At 38.0% G+C, this 17,693-nt stretch overlaps 2 protein-coding genes across 5 annotated transcripts; both read left to right on the top strand.

Moving 5' to 3' along the window:
* Window positions 1-2,139: 2,139 nt before the first annotated feature.
* LOC133864214 (uncharacterized) lies at window positions 2,140-8,167 on the top strand. Of its 3 annotated transcripts, none has more exons than XM_062300491.1 (13): window positions 2,140-2,685; window positions 3,643-4,069; window positions 4,584-4,712; window positions 4,798-4,890; window positions 5,015-5,094; window positions 5,221-5,334; window positions 5,531-5,604; window positions 5,929-6,005; window positions 6,478-6,561; window positions 6,679-6,771; window positions 6,856-6,963; window positions 7,040-7,111; window positions 7,488-8,167. In XM_062300491.1, exons 2-13 carry the CDS (start codon window positions 3,773-3,775, stop codon window positions 7,923-7,925), a joined length of 1,659 nt encoding a protein of 552 aa, XP_062156475.1. In that variant the 5' UTR covers window positions 2,140-2,685; window positions 3,643-3,772; the 3' UTR covers window positions 7,926-8,167. The 3 variants fall into 3 exon arrangements, with proteins under 3 accessions (XP_062156475.1, XP_062156474.1, XP_062156476.1); XM_062300490.1 differs by having other exon boundaries at window positions 2,141-2,685; window positions 3,741-4,069; XM_062300492.1 differs by lacking the exon at window positions 2,140-2,685 and having other exon boundaries at window positions 3,223-4,069.
* A 3,686-nt stretch (window positions 8,168-11,853) lies between these two features.
* LOC133862981 (uncharacterized) lies at window positions 11,854-17,566 on the top strand. Of its 2 annotated transcripts, XM_062298932.1 has the most exons (5): window positions 11,861-12,245; window positions 12,856-13,752; window positions 14,743-14,828; window positions 15,859-15,999; window positions 16,759-17,566. In XM_062298932.1, exons 1-5 carry the CDS (start codon window positions 11,934-11,936, stop codon window positions 16,901-16,903), a joined length of 1,581 nt encoding a protein of 526 aa, XP_062154916.1. In that variant the 5' UTR covers window positions 11,861-11,933; the 3' UTR covers window positions 16,904-17,566. The 2 variants fall into 2 exon arrangements, with proteins under 2 accessions (XP_062154917.1, XP_062154916.1); XM_062298933.1 differs by lacking the exon at window positions 16,759-17,566 and having other exon boundaries at window positions 11,854-12,245; window positions 15,814-15,999.
* Window positions 17,567-17,693: the final 127 nt, after the last annotated feature.

Here is a 17,693-nt window from a genome sequence, read left to right as displayed (position 1 = left end):
GTTGCTAGTCGTATAGAGAAGTTGTATCGAAATTTCTTGTGGGGTGGCATAGGTGAAGAATTTAAATTTCATCTGATTAATTGGTCCAAGGTTTGTTCTCCTATTTCAAGTAGTGGTTTGGGCATCAGGAATTTGAGGTTTTTCAATTAGGCTCTTTTAGGGAAGTGGCTGTGGCGCTATGTCCATGAGAGAGAGGGGACTCTTGTTGGGAAATGGATCTAGGATTCGTTTTTGGGATGATGTGTGGTTGGTGAGGTGCCTCTTAAGGAAGCTTTCCTAGTTTTGTATGACATTGCGCGTGACAAGGATGCTTTTGTAGCAGACCATTTGGTTGTGGTGAGTGGGTCTTATCAGTGGGATGTTAGCTTTTTCTGAGCGGCCCACGATTGGGAGGTGGATGTTTTGGCCTCATTCTTCTCTTTGTTGTACTCATCCAGAGTGAATTATGATGGGAAGGATAAGCTATGGTGGTCTCCTTCTCACAAAGGGAAATTTGATGTTAGATCTTTCTATAAGGCTCTTGCTTGCAAAGAGGCTATTCATTTTCCTTGGAAAAGTATTTGGCGGACCAAGGTTCATTTGAAAGTGGCTTTCTTTGCTTGGACGGCAGCGCAAGAGAAGATCCTTACTTTGGACAATCTCAGGAAGAAGCGGTTCATTGTGATTGATAGATGTTGCATGTGCAAAATGAATGGGGAGTCGGTGGATCACTTTCTTCTCCATTGTGAGGTAGCACGCGTTCTGTGGAACGCCATCTTTAGTCGCTTTAGTCTGTCTTGGATTATGCCTCTTCGGGTGGTAGATTTATTCAATTGCTGGTGGACGGGTGGTCGCTCCCGAAGTGTAGTCGTGTGGAAGATGGTTCCTTGTTACCTTATGTGGTGCTTATGGAGGGAACGCAATGATAGGCGGTTTGAGGACAAAGAAAGAACCATTGAGGATCTCATTTCATTTTTCTTTCATTCTTTGTACTCTTGATCGGCTGCGTTTCTCGCACCTTTAACGTTTAGTTTTTTAATGATTTCCTTATATTGTTTTCTACTTTCTCTTAGATGCTTTTTTTGTATACTTCATGTGTACTTGATTGCGCTTTTTAATGATATTTCTTACTTAAAAAAAAAATAAAAATCCAAATCTGTCGAGAAATGGGTGGGGCAACCCAAACAACCCAATTCATATACTTCCCCCTTTCCTCCTTTGAAAAAAAATCCAAATATGTCATGTTAACAATCTTTAAAGATTTGAGAGAATGTTACATTAAAATTAGCATTAAATTTGGAATGGATGACTATTGAATTTTGATTTAATGGTGATTTTTTAAATTACGTCACATTTGAGGATAAGAGTTTTGTATAAAACATTACTCGTCTATTGAATAGCATTATTTTAGGGATAACTCGTACCACCCCCCGCCCCCTAAGGGCCCCTTTCTTTTCTTTGTCTTTTTTTTTGTATTTGTTTATTTTGGAGGGTATGATATGTAAATTTTGATTTTAAGTTAAAGTATTTGAATCTTTTCACGAATTTGTCTGATGGAATTGGGGTTTTGGTATGTAAATAGTAGTTCAATGCTCTATTTTGATGAGGATGTCACTTCGTGGTTGCATATTAACAATGACCGATAGATCATGAAAAAAATGTAATTACCCCATTATTTTTTTTTAAAAAAAAAAGAATAAAAGAAGAAGATGTGTTTGATGCAATTTTCTTGCACATTTATCACTAAATCTGTGAAATTCACGTGTGGTCTTATAAATTCAATAGTGAAGTTGCACATCTCTTATATGGAGATGAACAAAAGATATGCAAGGAGATGAACAAAAGATATGCATGAGAATAAAACCAAATATTTCTTTAAAAAATAAAAAAGTGTATCTATCCTCTGAAATCATATTGCCAAGGAAATTTTATCCATTGAATTATTACTGATCATTAATGGAAATATTTGAGAGACGACAACGAATTTGTTATACTGACTTGTATTTGAAGCACGGATAGTTGACGGCAATATTCAATATACCACATAACAAATAAAAGCCAACCGCATGAGACAAATTTATTTTGATTTTTGGTGATATTATTGGTCAATCATAAAATTATTATGACTGACTTTTCTTTCTTTCGTAGCCGAGAGTTGAGAATAGGCGGGTCCACCAAGTCACGAGGATCCTATGTGCTGGCCTCGTCGGCGGCTTCGGATGGGCTCGTCGGAGCTGTACGGTGGGAAGAGATGGAGATGGGTCGTCGTGGATAAAGACGGAGATGGGTCGTCGTGGATAGAGACGGAGATGGGTCGTACCTGGTGGATGGGTCGTCGGGTACGGTGGATAGAGACCGCACGGTACCTTGTGGCCGGAGATGGAGATGGACGTATTGGTGGCGGTGGTAGCTGGTGGGTGGAGGGAGGAGGGAAAGATTTGGGGGAAATTTTTTTTTGGGAGAAATGGCTTCTCCATTCGTGTTTAACGCAGGTTTTTAAAATTTTGAATTTTTGTTATTTAAACAAAAAGGGCTGACGTGGCGTGTTGCCACGTCAGCCTGGAGGGACTCCCGTGCGCCGTGTAGAAGTACTTGGTGGTTGGGGTTCAATTTGGTACCGCCACATCTCTAACTATATATAAAGCGCCGCCCCCTTTCTTATTCCTTTGGGTTCTTCTGGTGTTGGCAGCCGCAGAGGGAGCCGGAGTACGTTTCTCTCTCTCTCTCTCTCTCTCTCTCTCGATTTTTGCTTATGGGTAGTTAACCTGTAGTGGGTAGTTGTGTGTGGGAAGTTACCGTGTAGCAGTTGTGTGTGTTTCTGGGGGAGTTGATAGCAATTGTGGAGATTATTGGGCAGTTAATTAGGATTCTTAATCCTATTTAAGATGGGCTTAACAGTAGGAAAAGGAGGACTGAAGCATTTTAATTGTGATCCTTTCTTAGCTATCTCGAATTAGCTACTTTTGTACAATTTATATTCCAGAATTTATCCAATTATCCTATTTCTCTATTTCTTATCATATTTCGCTTTAGAACCTTACAAAATGGTTGCTCTATGTATTTGTTGAGAGAGATCTGTGTGGTTTAATTGTTTTTCTTATGTTTTTAATTCGAACAATGTTTCGTTAACCTTTAGTTCTCTTTCGCGGGTTATTTTTGTTTGTTGGTTTATTCCCCAAATTTAAGCCGCAATATGCATCTTTATATTCCCTTATACACTGCCACTTGTGACATATTCGTTACTCTTAGACTGTTTGATCGGCTAATATATCATATTTTTCTTTGTTGGCAATTTTTTAGGGCTTTAATAGATCTTTTACATATTAAAGTTTGTATTATGTCGAAAACTAGAGCAATTTCACTTAAAGTTTTAAGACAACACGGAGTTCATGCCAGCTGTTTGGGAACGGGTGATTTTGGGAAAATAGGTAGTGTTTTCTGACGTCTAAATAATTATTTTAGTTTATCAACTATGTTCAAATAAATTGGTCCAAGAATATGTTATATTCAAAGAATAATATGAATTGGCTATAAGTAGCATTTAATTTTGTTAATTGTTTTGATCATCTCCAATAAATAAGCTCTACATCAATTTAGTACCCATCTCTTGATAAAAGATTGGGTACCTAACATTTCTCCCTTTTTTTTAAACTACACGTATAGATCAACTTGGGACATAGCCCTAAAGAGACGGACCCTCCTCATCTTGCAAAACCCTGAGATAATCAATTTATTTACACCTTTCCCTGGAACACAAACAGAAAATATTGCAAAACCCTAACGCAACGCTCTAATGGCCGTTATGGAAGCGAAACCAGTAGCCGTGAATGAAGGCAAAGAGAAAGAGGAAGAGGAAGGGGAAGAGGAAGAGGAAGAAGAGCTTTGGTCATCGGACTCAGAAATCGGAGACGCGTTGGATTGGTTGGACTCCAAGGATGACAACGAAGCTATGGAGGGGAGTTTCGCACTCAACTCGAGGCGTCCCAACGCTCACGGAGGGCTGCACTCTCGCCCAAATACGTCGACGCTTCAACCGCTCTCAAATCGGAACCAGAGGTTTGCCAATCACATTCGAGCTTCGCCTTTGGAGGTATATTCCTTCTGTATGCAATTTATGTGATTGAATTGTAGGAAAAGATGGCGAATTTGATGAATTTCCATGTTCTTTTATTATGTACAGTGTTGCTTATCTTGTTGACCAAATAGGGTGCTAGGGAATTGCACTTTTCTTAGACAAAAGTTGCTCAATTGGTTCTTAGAGACCATAATTAAGTTTCACATTTGTGGGTAGTATACTAATTAATTTGAAAAGAAATGCATAGTCTTAGTTTCGAAAATTTTGGTGAAATTGAGGTTAATATGTGATGTCCAAATTACATTGTGCTTTAAACACATTTTTTGAGCTAGTTGATTTGGTTTTAAGGGATTATATCTTAATTTCTTGGATTTGAATTTACCCTTTTTGTTAATATAAGTCGTAAACAATCTTATTATTTTTACTATAAATGTATGTATCGCTACTTTTCCATTTTTGTTTGGGTTGTGCTTGATTGGATGTGTTTGTGTCCACTTTTCACTTTTGACCAAATCAATTGATAGTGCAGGAGTGGGAGGGGAGGTTGAACGTAAGCATGTCAAACACTGTGACGACTGCTATTCGTGAAAGTGTTCGAGAGATGGCCATTGGTAAAACTAAAACTACTGAGAAAGCAGACCGTGCGACCGTTGAGCAGGTGAAACATTGTAATCTTTTATTGACATTCTTGAAATATTAAAAAACAGAAACTTTTACGTGATTCTCTTTCTATTTTCCTCCAGGCCATTGATCCAAGAACTCGCATGGTTTTATTTAAGATGCTGAATCGAGGTGTATTTCATGATATTAATGGCTGTATTTCTACAGGAAAAGAAGTATGTAATGCAGTGCTAGTTTTCATTTCTGTACTGATACCTATAGCATGTACCAGTTTCAATTCTTACAAAGTCTGAATTGTTGGTTAATGTGTCCTTATCTTGCAATCATTCTTTTCAACAGGCAAATGTTTATCATGCAACCAGATCTGATGGTCAGGAACTGGCCATCAAAGTATATAAAACTTCTGTCCTGGTATTTAAGTATGTCCAGGTGATCCTTTTAGTTTAATAATGAATTTAGCTTGTGGCTTAGTTCCATGGTTCAGAGACTTTGTACTTGTTTGTAGCTTGATAACGAATTTAACTTGGTGATCTAAACAATAACAGGGACAGAGATCGTTATGTGCAAGGTGACTACCGTTTCAGACATGGATACTGCAGGCATAATCCCAGGAAAATGGTGAAAACATGGGCCGAGAAAGAGATGAGGAACCTTATGAGGTAAGACACATTGTTCCTGATGCTTTTGATGACAATTTATAAAATCATTTGTCTTTTTAGGATTTTAAGTTTATGGAAAGGAGATGACAATTTATTTCAGCATAAGTATCAAGATCTAGTGGAGGATCAATGTATTTCAGTTGTTCGAGAATCAATGCTGTCATATCGTATTTAATATGGTCATTGTGAACTGCAGGCTAAAGGCAGCGGGAATCAGGTGCCCTGCTCCAATTCTTTTGAGACTTCATGTTCTGGTCATGGAACTCATAGGTATTGTGTGTATGCGTGTGTTATAATAAATTTAGTTAGATGGGCGTGACTTTTTAATCAGAATTTTGTGCAAAGACCAATAAATTTGGCTCCCAGCCCCCTGCATATTGGTCATATATTTTAGTAGTAAGTGGAGTCCCTGCAGTTATCCTCGATACAGATTAAATACATTCTTAGTCATTTTAACTTTAAGGTGTTTACCATAATATTTTTTTCGTTTTCATTTCATTTCTTCTCCTTCTCACGTAGTCTCTTGTGAATGGAGTTGAGTTTGGGCTTCTAAAGTACAGTTGTTGAAGTTTATTGGTGGTTGTTCTTGTACAGGGAAAGCAGGTTGGGCTGCACCTCGACTTAAGGATGCTGCCTTATCTCTTGACAGGTTACGTGAAGGTTATGTGGAGGTCTGTCCATATCTTTTTAGTCTTTCTTCAAGAATTCTCAGTTTATGTGGAGTGGAACCTTCTTTCTAGAATGTTGGGAGCGATTAGTTATTAAGTGGTCTCTGCTGTATAAGATGGTGGTGGATGTTTCATTGACGTCGACTTATAGGTACTTAGTTATGTCAAGTGGAACCTGTCATCTAGAATGATGGCAGAATGGTTGATTGTATATGTGAGGTTTATCACTTGAATAGATCTGGTTGGAGCAGCCTGGATAGAGAGATGTTTTCGTTATATAAAATCATCTGTCTTTTGATATGCTTAATTTTGTGAAATTATTCTTTTGTTGTTTTAATAAATTAGGTATTGGTTTACGCAATAACAGCAAATGCTTCTATGATAGATTTCTTTCAGCAAGTGAAAAGGGCTTAGTGTAATAATTTGCTGTCTTGTTTAAATGATCAAAGTATCTTCTTGGCATTTCTTTTCTCAGATGATTATTGCAATGCGGACATTATATCAAAAGTGCAAACTGGTGCATGGAGACCTCAGCGAATATAACATACTTTATTTTGAGGTGAGCCCCAATTATATTTTTGTATGCTTTTCTTTTTCTTTTCTTTTTTGCTAATATTGAATTGATTCCATGTGTAATTTGTGGACATTTTGATTTATTTTTCTTCCTGATTCGCAGGGTCACTTGTATATTATAGATGTCTCTCAGTCAGTTGATCTTGATCACCCTCATGCCCTTGATTTCCTACGTGAAGATTGTCTTCATATTTCTGTGTGTTTCTCTCTAACCAAAAATATCAAACTAAAAGTGCTTATAGTCAGAAGTATGTGTTAATTAAGCTTTGGTGGCATGCAGGATTTCTTTAGAAAACATGGTGTAGCTGTTATGACAATTCGTGAACTCTTTGATTTTATAGTTGATCCTTCTATTGCTGATGAGGCTGTGGACAGTTATCTGGAAGAGGTTTGGTAATTTATACTCTCAAATTTGTAAAGGACTTGAGGATATTTTTATTGTGACTGCTTTCAATTCGTTTCAGGTGCAACAAAAAATTTTGGCTAGAGGAGACATATCTGTGGAAGATGAAATTGCAGATTCTGTGTTTGTGCAGGTAACCTCCCTGACTTATCAAAAAAAAAAAAAAAAGTGTGACAGTGGTATTATGTTATTGGACTTTCTTTTCATCAACATTAAGCATGGCATTTATTGCCGATTTGACAGCCTGAACCAGTTCTAATTGAACTTTGGTTTTATGTGATACACCAGTCTTTGCCTCCACTTGATTTGCATTATACACATAAATCCATGAAATGAGAGATCTGGTTTGTTTTGGTTTTTGTGGGGACTGAAATTTGGTAAAAGATTGATACTTGAAGCCGGTGAGCATGCATGTGAAGAATCAAAATTCATTGATACAGTGGACCCTGTTTAATTTTGATTACTCATAAATTGTTTGAGTGTTTTTCCTTTTCTGTTGTTATTTACAGTCATTCATCCCAAAGACGCTAGAACATGTGAAGAATGCTGAGGAGGATGTGCAACGGATAACCAGTGGGCAGGACACTGAAGATATGTATTACCAGACTATCACAGGACTCAAGGACGCTCTTTCAAGAGGTCAGCGGTCTCCAGCTGAACAGGCAGCAGAGCCTTCTGAAGGGTCATCTATTAACACAGCTGGTCACTCTAATCCTTCCGAGAACATAACAGAGTCTCAAGCAGTTGAAGACGAAGAGAACTCGAGCGATTCCGAAGCGAGTTTCTCATCTCAATCTGAAGCAGAGACTCCGGAGTATAAAAAAGCTGCTAGAAAAGAGAACAAAAAGAAAGTCAAGGAGGAGAAGAGGGAGGCTCGCAAGAACAAAGTGCCCAAGGCTGTGAAGAAAAGAAAGAAGAAGTTGGGCAAAGCTCACAAGACTAGATAGCTGCTTGTAGTGTAACTATAAAGCCAAGTTTATATTTTAGATAAATTTTGCATCCATTTTTAGTTAAGGCGAAAGAAACAATTTTGGCAGTGAGTATGATCCTGTAGTTTTTTCTTCCACCCATTTTATCTTTTTGATTTGGTTAGTAATTATAGTTTTGTAATTTGTTTACATATCTGACATGGTCGCTGAAGTTATGAAGGGATAAATTAATTTCAATTAACAGTATTGTTGCTTTTTCATTCGGGCTTCATGCGTTTGATTTTTCCTTTATCCGTTCTGGTTATGGTGAACATTTTTTGTACATGAAGATTAAAAAAAATTATTCTCACTTACTAAAAGGAAAAATTTAGGCTCAATTATTGTAAGTAGAAATGCGTTCATTATAAATGTCGGGGGTAATTACCTTTTCCCCCTCATGAACTACCGGCCTGTTTCATTTTGCCCCCACGAACTACCACTTCGATCAAAAGAGAGTATCAAATTATCATTTTTACACACTTTGGCCCATTCCGTCAGGAATTTCGTTAACTTGGATGGAATATGCCATTTTTTACCGTTAATTTTGATTTAAAGACCAAAATACCCTCTACAGTAATTAATAAAAAATAGGGAAAACTTCAATTTACCCCCATGAAGTTGTCGCCAATTTGCAATTCTAACACCAATGTTTCAATTTTGTTAATTGCACCCCATTAAGTTTCAAAAAATTTCAATTTAGGGATTCCGTCCAAATCATCCGTCTGAATTAACGAAATTTGCCTCATGTGCCGTTCACGTGCCTGTTAGGGATGAAAATTGACCAGAATGCCCTCTACAAAACAACACTGTTTTGTGAAACACCAAAACCAAAATTTCCCTCTACAAAATGGTGCCGTTTTCGTTCAAAACATCATGGCCCTATCAGGGAGCAGGTTGTCGGGGAAGACGGCGTCAATCGGTTGGCGGCGAGCGGGTCGTCCTTGACGGAGATGGATCGCGCGATGAATGCCAGCGCAAATAGAAATTTTCGAGGTGGGTCGTGTATCGAAGGAATTTCGTCCAGGTCTGGAAGACCATTGAGGCCGTCTTCCCCGACGAGTTTTAGGGCTCGACACACAAACGGTGCCGTTTTGAAGCTTGGAGAAGACTTACAAAACGACATCGTTTTGTGAACCTTCTCCAAGCTTCAACGCTCCATGGAGGGCTATTTCCAAGTGAGGATTAACGGGTTTTCGTCGGCCTAGGGTTTGCGTCGGCCGATTGTTGAAGGAGACAGGGAATGCTAAACGCAGTGTTTTGCTGAGTCTCCTTCTCAGCAAAACGCTGCGTTTTGTTGAAAAAAAAAAAAAAAAAAAAAAAAAAAAAAAAAAAAAAAAACTGTTCAGTGCAAAACACTGCGTTTTGCTGAGAAGAAGAAGGAAGAAAAAAAAACAAACCCTCACAAAATGCTGCGTTTTGATGAGGGTATTTCTGTCTTTTTGTTTGATTTCGTTAAGTCAAACGGTTGATTTAGACGGAAGGGGGTGAATTGAAAATTTCTAAAACTTAATGGGGTGCAATTAACAAAATTAAAACATTGGTGTTAGAATTGCAAATTGGTGACAACTTCATGGGGGTAAATTGAAGTTTTCCCTAAAAAATATTAAAATTAATATATTAAAACAAAAAAAAAACAAAAACCTGAAGGAAAAAGAGTGGCTGCCGCCACCCCTGAGGTGGCCAGGTGGCCTGTGAGCCACCCCCAGAGGTGGCTTCGGCCACCTATGGGGTGGCTCGAGGCCCACCCCGACCTAAGGGGTGGCCGCACGGCCACCCTAGGTCATTTTCTAGGGTGGCCGTGCGGCCACCCTATAAAAGACTTAGGGTGGTCGTGCGGCCACCCCTTAGGCCGGCGTGGCTCGTAGGCCACCTGGCCACCTGCTGCCACCCCTTTTCCTTCAGGTTTGTTTGTTTGTTTTTTTTTTTTTTTTTTTTTAAGATGAGGGTATTTAGGTCATTTTTGAAATTGAGTTAGGGCATTTAAGTCTTTGCATGAATTTGACTAACAGAAGGGGGCAAAGTGTGTAAAAATGGTAGTTTGATGCTCTCTTTTGGTCGAAGTGGTAGTTCGTGGGAGCAAAATGACACAGGCCGGTAATTCATGGGGGGAAAATGTAATTACCCCTAAATATTGTATAGATACGGTGCAATGGTTCTGCCTTCATGGGATGTAAATGCCTCCTTGTCTCCTGCCATGGAAATAGTGTGCGTGTAAGTGCTTGTTTTGACCTTTTCTTTTATTGGATTGGTTGGATGATAATTTGAGGGGAGTATGTATTTTTATTTTTATTTTCAAGTATATGTTAACATAATTCGGGCGGTTTATTTCAAATGATGAGTTCAAATAAAATGTAAGAAAAATTACATTATCAATTCTGTGGTTGGCCTAAATTACAAATCGTTTCATCCAGTATTAAAATTAATTTAGAGATCCATGTGGTTGGCTTAATTTACAAATGCTCCCTGGAGTTTTGACAGATTCCGTTAGGCGCCACTTCCGCGCCAATAAAAAAGCTACACGTGTCAATCGTAATAAAAAATTACAAATATATTAAAAATATAAATAAATAAAACTTAAAAAATTATTATTATTATTATTTTTAATAAAAAAAAAGAAATTGAAAATAAAAAATAGGTGGCTGCGGGTTAGGCAGCTACCCCCAGCCCTTGGTGGAGGCTGTGTGCCACCCTTAGAGGTGGCTGGGGGTGGCGCGCGACCACCCCCAGCCCCTAAGGATTTGCCTTTGGGGGTGGCCTATAGCCTCTAGAGGTGGCTATGTGACACCCTCGGCCACCTTTGGGGGTGGTTGTCTAGCAGACAACTACCATTTTCTTATTTTTATTTTTTTAAAAAAATAAATAACTTTTTCAGTTTTATTTATTTATATTTTTTTTATTATGATCGACATGTATCATCATTTTATTGGCGTTGACGTGGTACATAACATAATTTGTTAAATTTTTTACGGAATTTGACTCCAGGAAGCGATTTGTAAATGGGATAATTGCACCATTGGTTCCTGTAGTATGTCATAATTATTTTTCACTCCCTATGGTTTAAAAAGTTCATGGGAGGTCCTTGTGGTAAGCAATAATTACAAATCAATCCCTGGCGTTAAATTCTGTTAAATTTTTTGACAGATTCTGTTAAATGTCACGTCAGCGCCACGTCAGACCAATCAAAATGCGACACGTGTTCATCTGAATAAAAAATAAAAAAATAAACTTATTTTTTTAATAAAAATAAAAATAAAATTAAAAAAAAAAAATAAAAAAAAAAACAAAAAAAAAAAACCAAAAAAGCAAGGGGTGGCCGTCGAGGGTGGCGGCACGCCACCCCCAATGGCCTGGGGGTGGCCTTCTAGCCACCTTTAGATCTACTAGGTGGCCACCCCCATTGGCGGGGGATAAGGGGGTGGCTGCCTTTCCTTTTTTCTTTTTTTATTTTTTTAAAAAATAAGTATATTTATATATTTTTTAATAAATTTATATTTATTTATATATTTTTTAATAAATTTATATTTTTTTTATTAAGATAGACATTTGTCACCATCTTATTGGCGACACGTGGTGCCGACGTGACATTTGACAGAAGAGGCTTGTTATTTGCACTTCAGGTGTGGGGCTCACTCCCATGTGAGGGGGTGTTGTACGCCTGTTGTGCACCTGAAATGCAAATAACATTTTTCTTGACAGAATCTGTTAAAATTTTTAACATAATTTAACTTCAGGAATCGATTTGTAATTATTACTAACCACAAGGACTATTAATTTTCATAACAAAGGGAGCAATATGTAATTTAATCCAACCCCATAAATCAAATGGTGCAATTTTCCTTAAAATGTATCGGACCCGATCAACGAAAAAAAATCTTCCGCCATCTATCCAACATTCACTGTTTGTCGCCACGTCAGACTCCGGACTGCATCATTCCATATTCCAAAGGGACCAATGCAATACCAAAAACCAAAAAAAAAAAAAAAAAAATGGCTTCTCTAGCCGGACACTATCTCCGCCGGCGTATTTCTCAAATCTCAGCTCAACTAAATCACAGCAAAATTAAGTGCTTGTTTCCGAGTCGTGGAACTCGGTGGTTCAGCAATGGCACTGAGTCGTCTCGGACCGAGTTCCCGGGTGAGAACGCGTACGATCTCTTAGGAGTTTCGGAGACCAGCTCGTTCGCCGAAATCAAAGCTTCTTTTCGCAAATTGGCTAAAGAAACTCACCCGGACCTTGCCGAGTCGAAGAACGATTTGGCTGCTTCTCAGCGGTTCGTGCAAATCCTTGCGGCCTATGAGGTGCTGTGCTCTCAGCTCTACTAATCTAATCTGGTTTTCTATCATAAATGTATTGTTGAATGTGTTTGTTTTTCGAGTTAGTCTGTGATTTTTAGCTGAATTTGAGTTTCTAGAGTAGATCGAATCATCGAATTGTTTTGGCTTCGTAGTCTATTGATTTGGAAATTGAATTTTTATTGAGTACTGATAATAGGTACGAAGTGCTTTGCTTGTGATTAGGTTGGCCTTGTAAGGAGCTTAAATCCAATCTTTTGACATGATGAAAGGGAATGAATTGGAAGGGCTAAGTTGAATATCTGATCTTCTGTCCTCTATTGGCTTGTAGTATCTGAGTATAATAGTAAATTGAACTGATATAGTTGAATGAGTTTCAAGCTGGAATATCTTTTCATGCTGATAATATGTTTATACGGTCATGTACGCATTTCTGTGACTGTGGGTAATGGTATTGTCAGTAGGAGTCTGTGTTTGCTAGATGAACTTCTAAACTGAACTGTTATATATGCTGGAATGTGCATTTATAGTCGGTAATGGTAATGTTCAGTTTTTATGGCATGCTTTGACATTACAGGGTATTCTGACCTCACAGAATAATTAAAATGGATTGCAGATTCTTTCAGATTCTGAGAAGAGGGTCCATTATGACAGGTATCTGTTATGGCAGAGAAGGCTTTTGCAGAAACATTCTGGACAAGGATCAAGGTTATCAACATATAGATCCCATATAACAACATTTAAGCAGATGGAAGTTGTTGAATGGTTAAAGTGGTATAGATATGCTATAAACGATATAGTGTCAGAGAAGAAGGTGGTTGTTGGAACAGGCTATTTTGATGTGCTTGAAAGGGATTTTTATTCAGCCATACATGCAGCGTTCTATGGCCCAATAATTGAGTCAATGGATCTTCTTCCTGACCGCTTTGAAGCTGAGGAGAGGTCTGTCTATGAAACTCCTGAGGTTTTGCACTTGGTTTCAGGGCGTGATCTGTTTGGGATGGTCTGCTTGGTCAATAGGATTCCTGAAATATCTTTTGCCAGCAATGAAAAATTAACTTCGTTTGCATCTATAGATTCAGGCATCTGTCCTACCTTTCAGAATATGGGCATCCACATGAGCTCTGAAAGCATGGATGATTTTGGAACTCCTCTGATGCAATCTAGGAATTTTATCGAGCACACTTCAGATGCATATAAAGATCTAGAGTTGCATGTATCTAGAAGGGTGGTTGCTGTGGCCACTAGAGTGCCTCCTAAAAGCCATTGCGACGATTTACAGAATGAAGATGCTCAAGATCAGATACATGTATTTCTTAGCTCACATGAAGATCCATCCATGCCTACTAGCGATGAGTTCTCCACAGATCAGTTTTCTACTGGTGCAGTTGGATCAAAGATTCCGCTGGGAACTATAATTGGACTGGGGACTAGCCCAGAAGAAGGGTCTTGCTTTGTTTATGATAGCAATGGTACAAACACCCATGTGATTATTAAGCACAGAACATTGCTGGTTTGTAAAACTGGTTCCCTTCAGTTATTATGTTTTTTTAACTTTTCATCCTTGCCAAGTTTTAGTCTTTTATTTGATATTATTGCAATTCTCCCTTGTTGCTGTTTCATATTCTATCAGACCAAAGGCATATCATAGTCCCTACATGATAGTGCTTTGTTGCAAATGCCGCATAAGACATATAGTAAATCATTTCCAACTGATTGAAAATGATTAGCCTACAACTGAATTGGTATCGTTGACAACGAGAACCATCTCTTGGTTTCCTTTTAACCTCTGGTGGAAAAAATGCTAGGGGTGTCCAATGACCTTGCATACTTTCTATACTGATGTACTATCACTGAAGGTACTAATTTTTTGATATAGTTGCTTCTTGCATCTGTGGATGCATATCATTGTACGATGCACCTTCTTTTGATTGGCTAAATTGCATGATGCCCCGTGCCAAGAACCATTTGCAAACAGTTGAGAAGATTACCTGAACAAAAGCTTTTTGTTGTGGCAGGCATGATTGGATAAACTTTTTGTTCCTTTATAGCTTTTGATTGAAAAAAATGCTATGAAATTTGAGGACCATGCATAACATCCTTTGTATTACTCTTGTTTTTACGTACTTTTCCAGCATCGGTGTTGATTTGAGTGCCTCTTTTATTTTTAGTGGGGTTCGTTTATGCCAGGAAAATGTTTTCGCATTGGTGTACATCTTATCCACCGCATTTGCCTGACTGATGTTTAGTTGTCCCTCATACTAGGGCCACCTCCAGGCCTCTTGCGTAAGTTCCCATTTACATTAAGATAATTCATGGGTTAAGAACTTTTTGGAGCTCTATTTGGAGTTAACCATAGGTGATTGCCTCAAGTGATCTCCATGCCTGTTTGTATGATTGTAATTCTAAAGTGCCAGATGAGCTCTATTTTGGATAAATTGGTGCAATATACAGCCTGCGTTTGTAATATATTTTGATTTATTTTTTCATCTTTTTTTTTTAGGTGAAGCACATGCACTGGTATTGTGTGCAAGAAGAAGTTTCTGTTTGTGAGTGTAGATGCAGTAGAGCCCGTTTACCCCCGAGCAAGTAAGCTGTGACAGCTATGGAATTTCTTAAATCCTAATAATGGACAAGTTATAACTATTTCACTTCTCAAACCAATTTATCTCTCACCCCAATTATTGTAGCTGGAAAAACTAAATTTGCTTTGCTCCCAATCCCTTTATGTTTTTATGGCTGTGAGCTTTTGTTCTAATAGGTTTCACTGATAATCTTTAATATTTTGCTTGTAAATAAGTTTCGGTTCCTGTCATTGGGTTCGGTCCGCAGTCAAAGAGCATCATGTGATTTTGGTCATGCGTAGTTGTCCTTTTTTCCTTATTATATGTTCATTTTTTTAAGGTTTGATGTCACCGGCCGAAAACTTAGTGAGCTTCCTATGTTCCTTATTATTTGTTCATTTTCTTAAGGTTTGATGTCACCAGCCAAAAACTTGGTGAGATTTTTAGTCTACATATGTTTCTCCAGATTTTGTTGAAACCCAAAAGCATTAGTGCTACAAACCTTGTCTACGTGGAGAGTGACGTTGACTACTATGTCTGACTGTACTTTTTCTGATTTTTTATTTGTTTTCTTCTTTCTCTATGGATTAGGGGTTTCCAGTATACATCCTATGTACTTTGGGTTACGCCCCACTGTGCTTTTTTGAATATACTTTTTTTTAAAATAAAAAATAAAAAATTAATCGAGTTTATTGGCCAATGTGGTGAATTTGATTTGGGCTGTGTTTCATTTTTTTACCTGTGTTTTATGAGCAGCCACTTTGGTAAATAGTTAAATGCCCACCAAGGTTAGTTGAATAATGCCTTCCTGAAATGATCTAAATCTTCCTTCTTTCGTGTTTAGGATTTAGGGGTGCATAAGACATTGAAGATGATACCCAAAGGAATACAAACTACTAATTGTTCTCAAGTTAAGGTTTTGATATCTGTATGCAATCAACAAAATCAATATTTGTAAATGTCATGTCTTACTATGTCTCTTGCACTAACCATATGAAATCTCTTCATAGAAATCCTACGTTGTACTCCTTGATCTTCTGAACCTACTTCAACAGATTTTGGCTGTTCGAGCCTCGATGTGGCATGCATGACATTGGTGGTTGGTATGTTGAAACATTTGGCAGAGATAAGAGAGGTCGGACTGTCCCATCACAAAGGTATTGGGATGGCTTTGATGCAAGTGAAGAATTTGACAAGTAAGTTCATAACACGTAGCCTTAGCAACTGCTTGAGCTGTTTCCATTTGTTGTGTGATTGACCACTAAATAGTCTAGGACGGATATTTTGCTTCTAAACTTGTTTGGAATCAACTTCGACTTTGATAGAATAATAGCCAAATGTATAGAATCAGTAAATCTTAGTGTTAAAGAATATGGCAAGTTGGGACATGGCTTGAGAAATGAAATTGAATCTTCTTATTTTTCTTCAGATATTCTTCAAATTTCAGTTTTTTTTTTTTTTGGGGGGGGGGGGGGGGGGTGTTCTTTTAATTGAAGCTGCCTTTGTTACAAGCCATTTTTTAGACTCGAAACCTCTTTAATTTATGTTGACCTAAAAATAATAAGGTCATCCCCATCCTAATTTATGTTACCCTTCTCAACTTTCATAATTGATAACTATAGAACTTGGGATATCTTTGGCAGAGAATAATTAATAATGAAGAATATAGGATACAAGGAAGGTAAAATTAATAATGAAGAATATGGTATATAATGAATTAGAATCAAATGCTATGGAAGTTAATGTGAACTATATGCTCAAACCAAATAACACACACACACACAAAAAAAAAAAAGAAGAAAAAAAGAGAGGCTATGACTCTTTGTAATGGATGCATACCTTATAGGTACTCAATTGATTTGGAGAAGTTGATGCATCAAATTTAGGTAACACGAGTCAAAGATACTGGGATTTTGGAAGTGCACTCTTACTGCATTTCATTTATATATGTGCAGGAGGCTCCATCCAGCAATGTATTTACTTGCTCTTGCCTATAGAACTCTAGATCTTGAAGATTCAAAAAGAAGGCAACAAACAATCAGGGATGTTTTTGAAGGAAAGCTGTTTAGAATTCTCAGTTGGTGCAAGAAAATTGTTTAGGATGGATACTACGCAGGTTTCTGACTCTATAAATGCTTCATTTCTGAGGTGAAAGGACCCTGTTGATTTAGGATTCATATTCAATTACACAAGATCTTCAGAAAGCTAAGTTGCACTGGCAGCTATTTATGCAAAAGAAAAAATCTCTTATCCTGCTATTAGGGTTAACAAAGATGACCCTTCGGAGTTGGTACCATTGAAGAACAACTTTTTAGAATATCCATACATCACTGGAAGGGACTTTCTGACAATATGAAGGGATCAGCTATCAGCAATGGTAGAATGCTTGTAATCCGTATCTAAATTGACGAAAAGGGAAACCGGTGACCAAGCACTTCTGGCTCCAACAGCAGAGACCGAACAACTGCCAGGTTGTCAAGGACATGTCTGAAAAGGGGGTTGTCGCCCTCTAGGCATCCTGCCCACTAATGGAACTATGAAGGGGGCAAGTGAACAGGTAGTATCTTTACCCCCATTGGTTTGGTTTAGGGTGGGGGGGATGTTAAGACTACCACTTGCGCTATAGGACCGGGGATGAAGCAGAGCAGGAAGGAAGCCAACACTATTCAGGCTATAAACTGAGTTTATGGTTCCCGTTTGATTCATGCAATTGTAAAGTAGCGTAATGACTCTTTGTGAGTCAATCATCCAACCTTTGCTGAATTTAGGAAGGAATGGTCTAAGGGTTGCCGTTTCCTATACCAATACTAGTAGTAACCTTTCCTATAGCTCTAGCTGTTGATTTCGCGTAACTGTTCATTTCGTCAAGGTCATAAAAAAAAAAAAAGCT

This window comes from Alnus glutinosa, chromosome 3 (genome assembly GCF_958979055.1).
Source record: "Alnus glutinosa chromosome 3, dhAlnGlut1.1, whole genome shotgun sequence".
Lineage (NCBI taxonomy): Eukaryota > Viridiplantae > Streptophyta > Magnoliopsida > Fagales > Betulaceae > Alnus > Alnus glutinosa.
This window is presented reverse-complemented; position numbering and strand designations above follow the sequence as displayed.

Excerpts from the sequence above, each read along its gene's own strand:
- LOC133864214 (XM_062300491.1), top strand. The coding sequence starts at position 3,773 with ATGGCCGTTATGGAAGCGAAACCAGTAGCCGTGAATGAAGGCAAAGAG. Across the intron at positions 6,006-6,477 it reads TACGTGAAGGTTATGTGGAG|ATGATTATTGCAATGCGGAC; the intron begins GTCTGTCCATAT and ends TTCTTTTCTCAG. Across the intron at positions 6,562-6,678 it reads ATAACATACTTTATTTTGAG|GGTCACTTGTATATTATAGA; the intron begins GTGAGCCCCAAT and ends CCTGATTCGCAG.
- LOC133862981 (XM_062298932.1), top strand. The coding sequence starts at position 11,934 with ATGGCTTCTCTAGCCGGACACTATCTCCGCCGGCGTATTTCTCAAATC. Across the intron at positions 12,246-12,855 it reads AAATCCTTGCGGCCTATGAG|ATTCTTTCAGATTCTGAGAA; the intron begins GTGCTGTGCTCT and ends AATGGATTGCAG. Across the intron at positions 16,000-16,758 it reads GCAAGTGAAGAATTTGACAA|GAGGCTCCATCCAGCAATGT; the intron begins GTAAGTTCATAA and ends ATATATGTGCAG.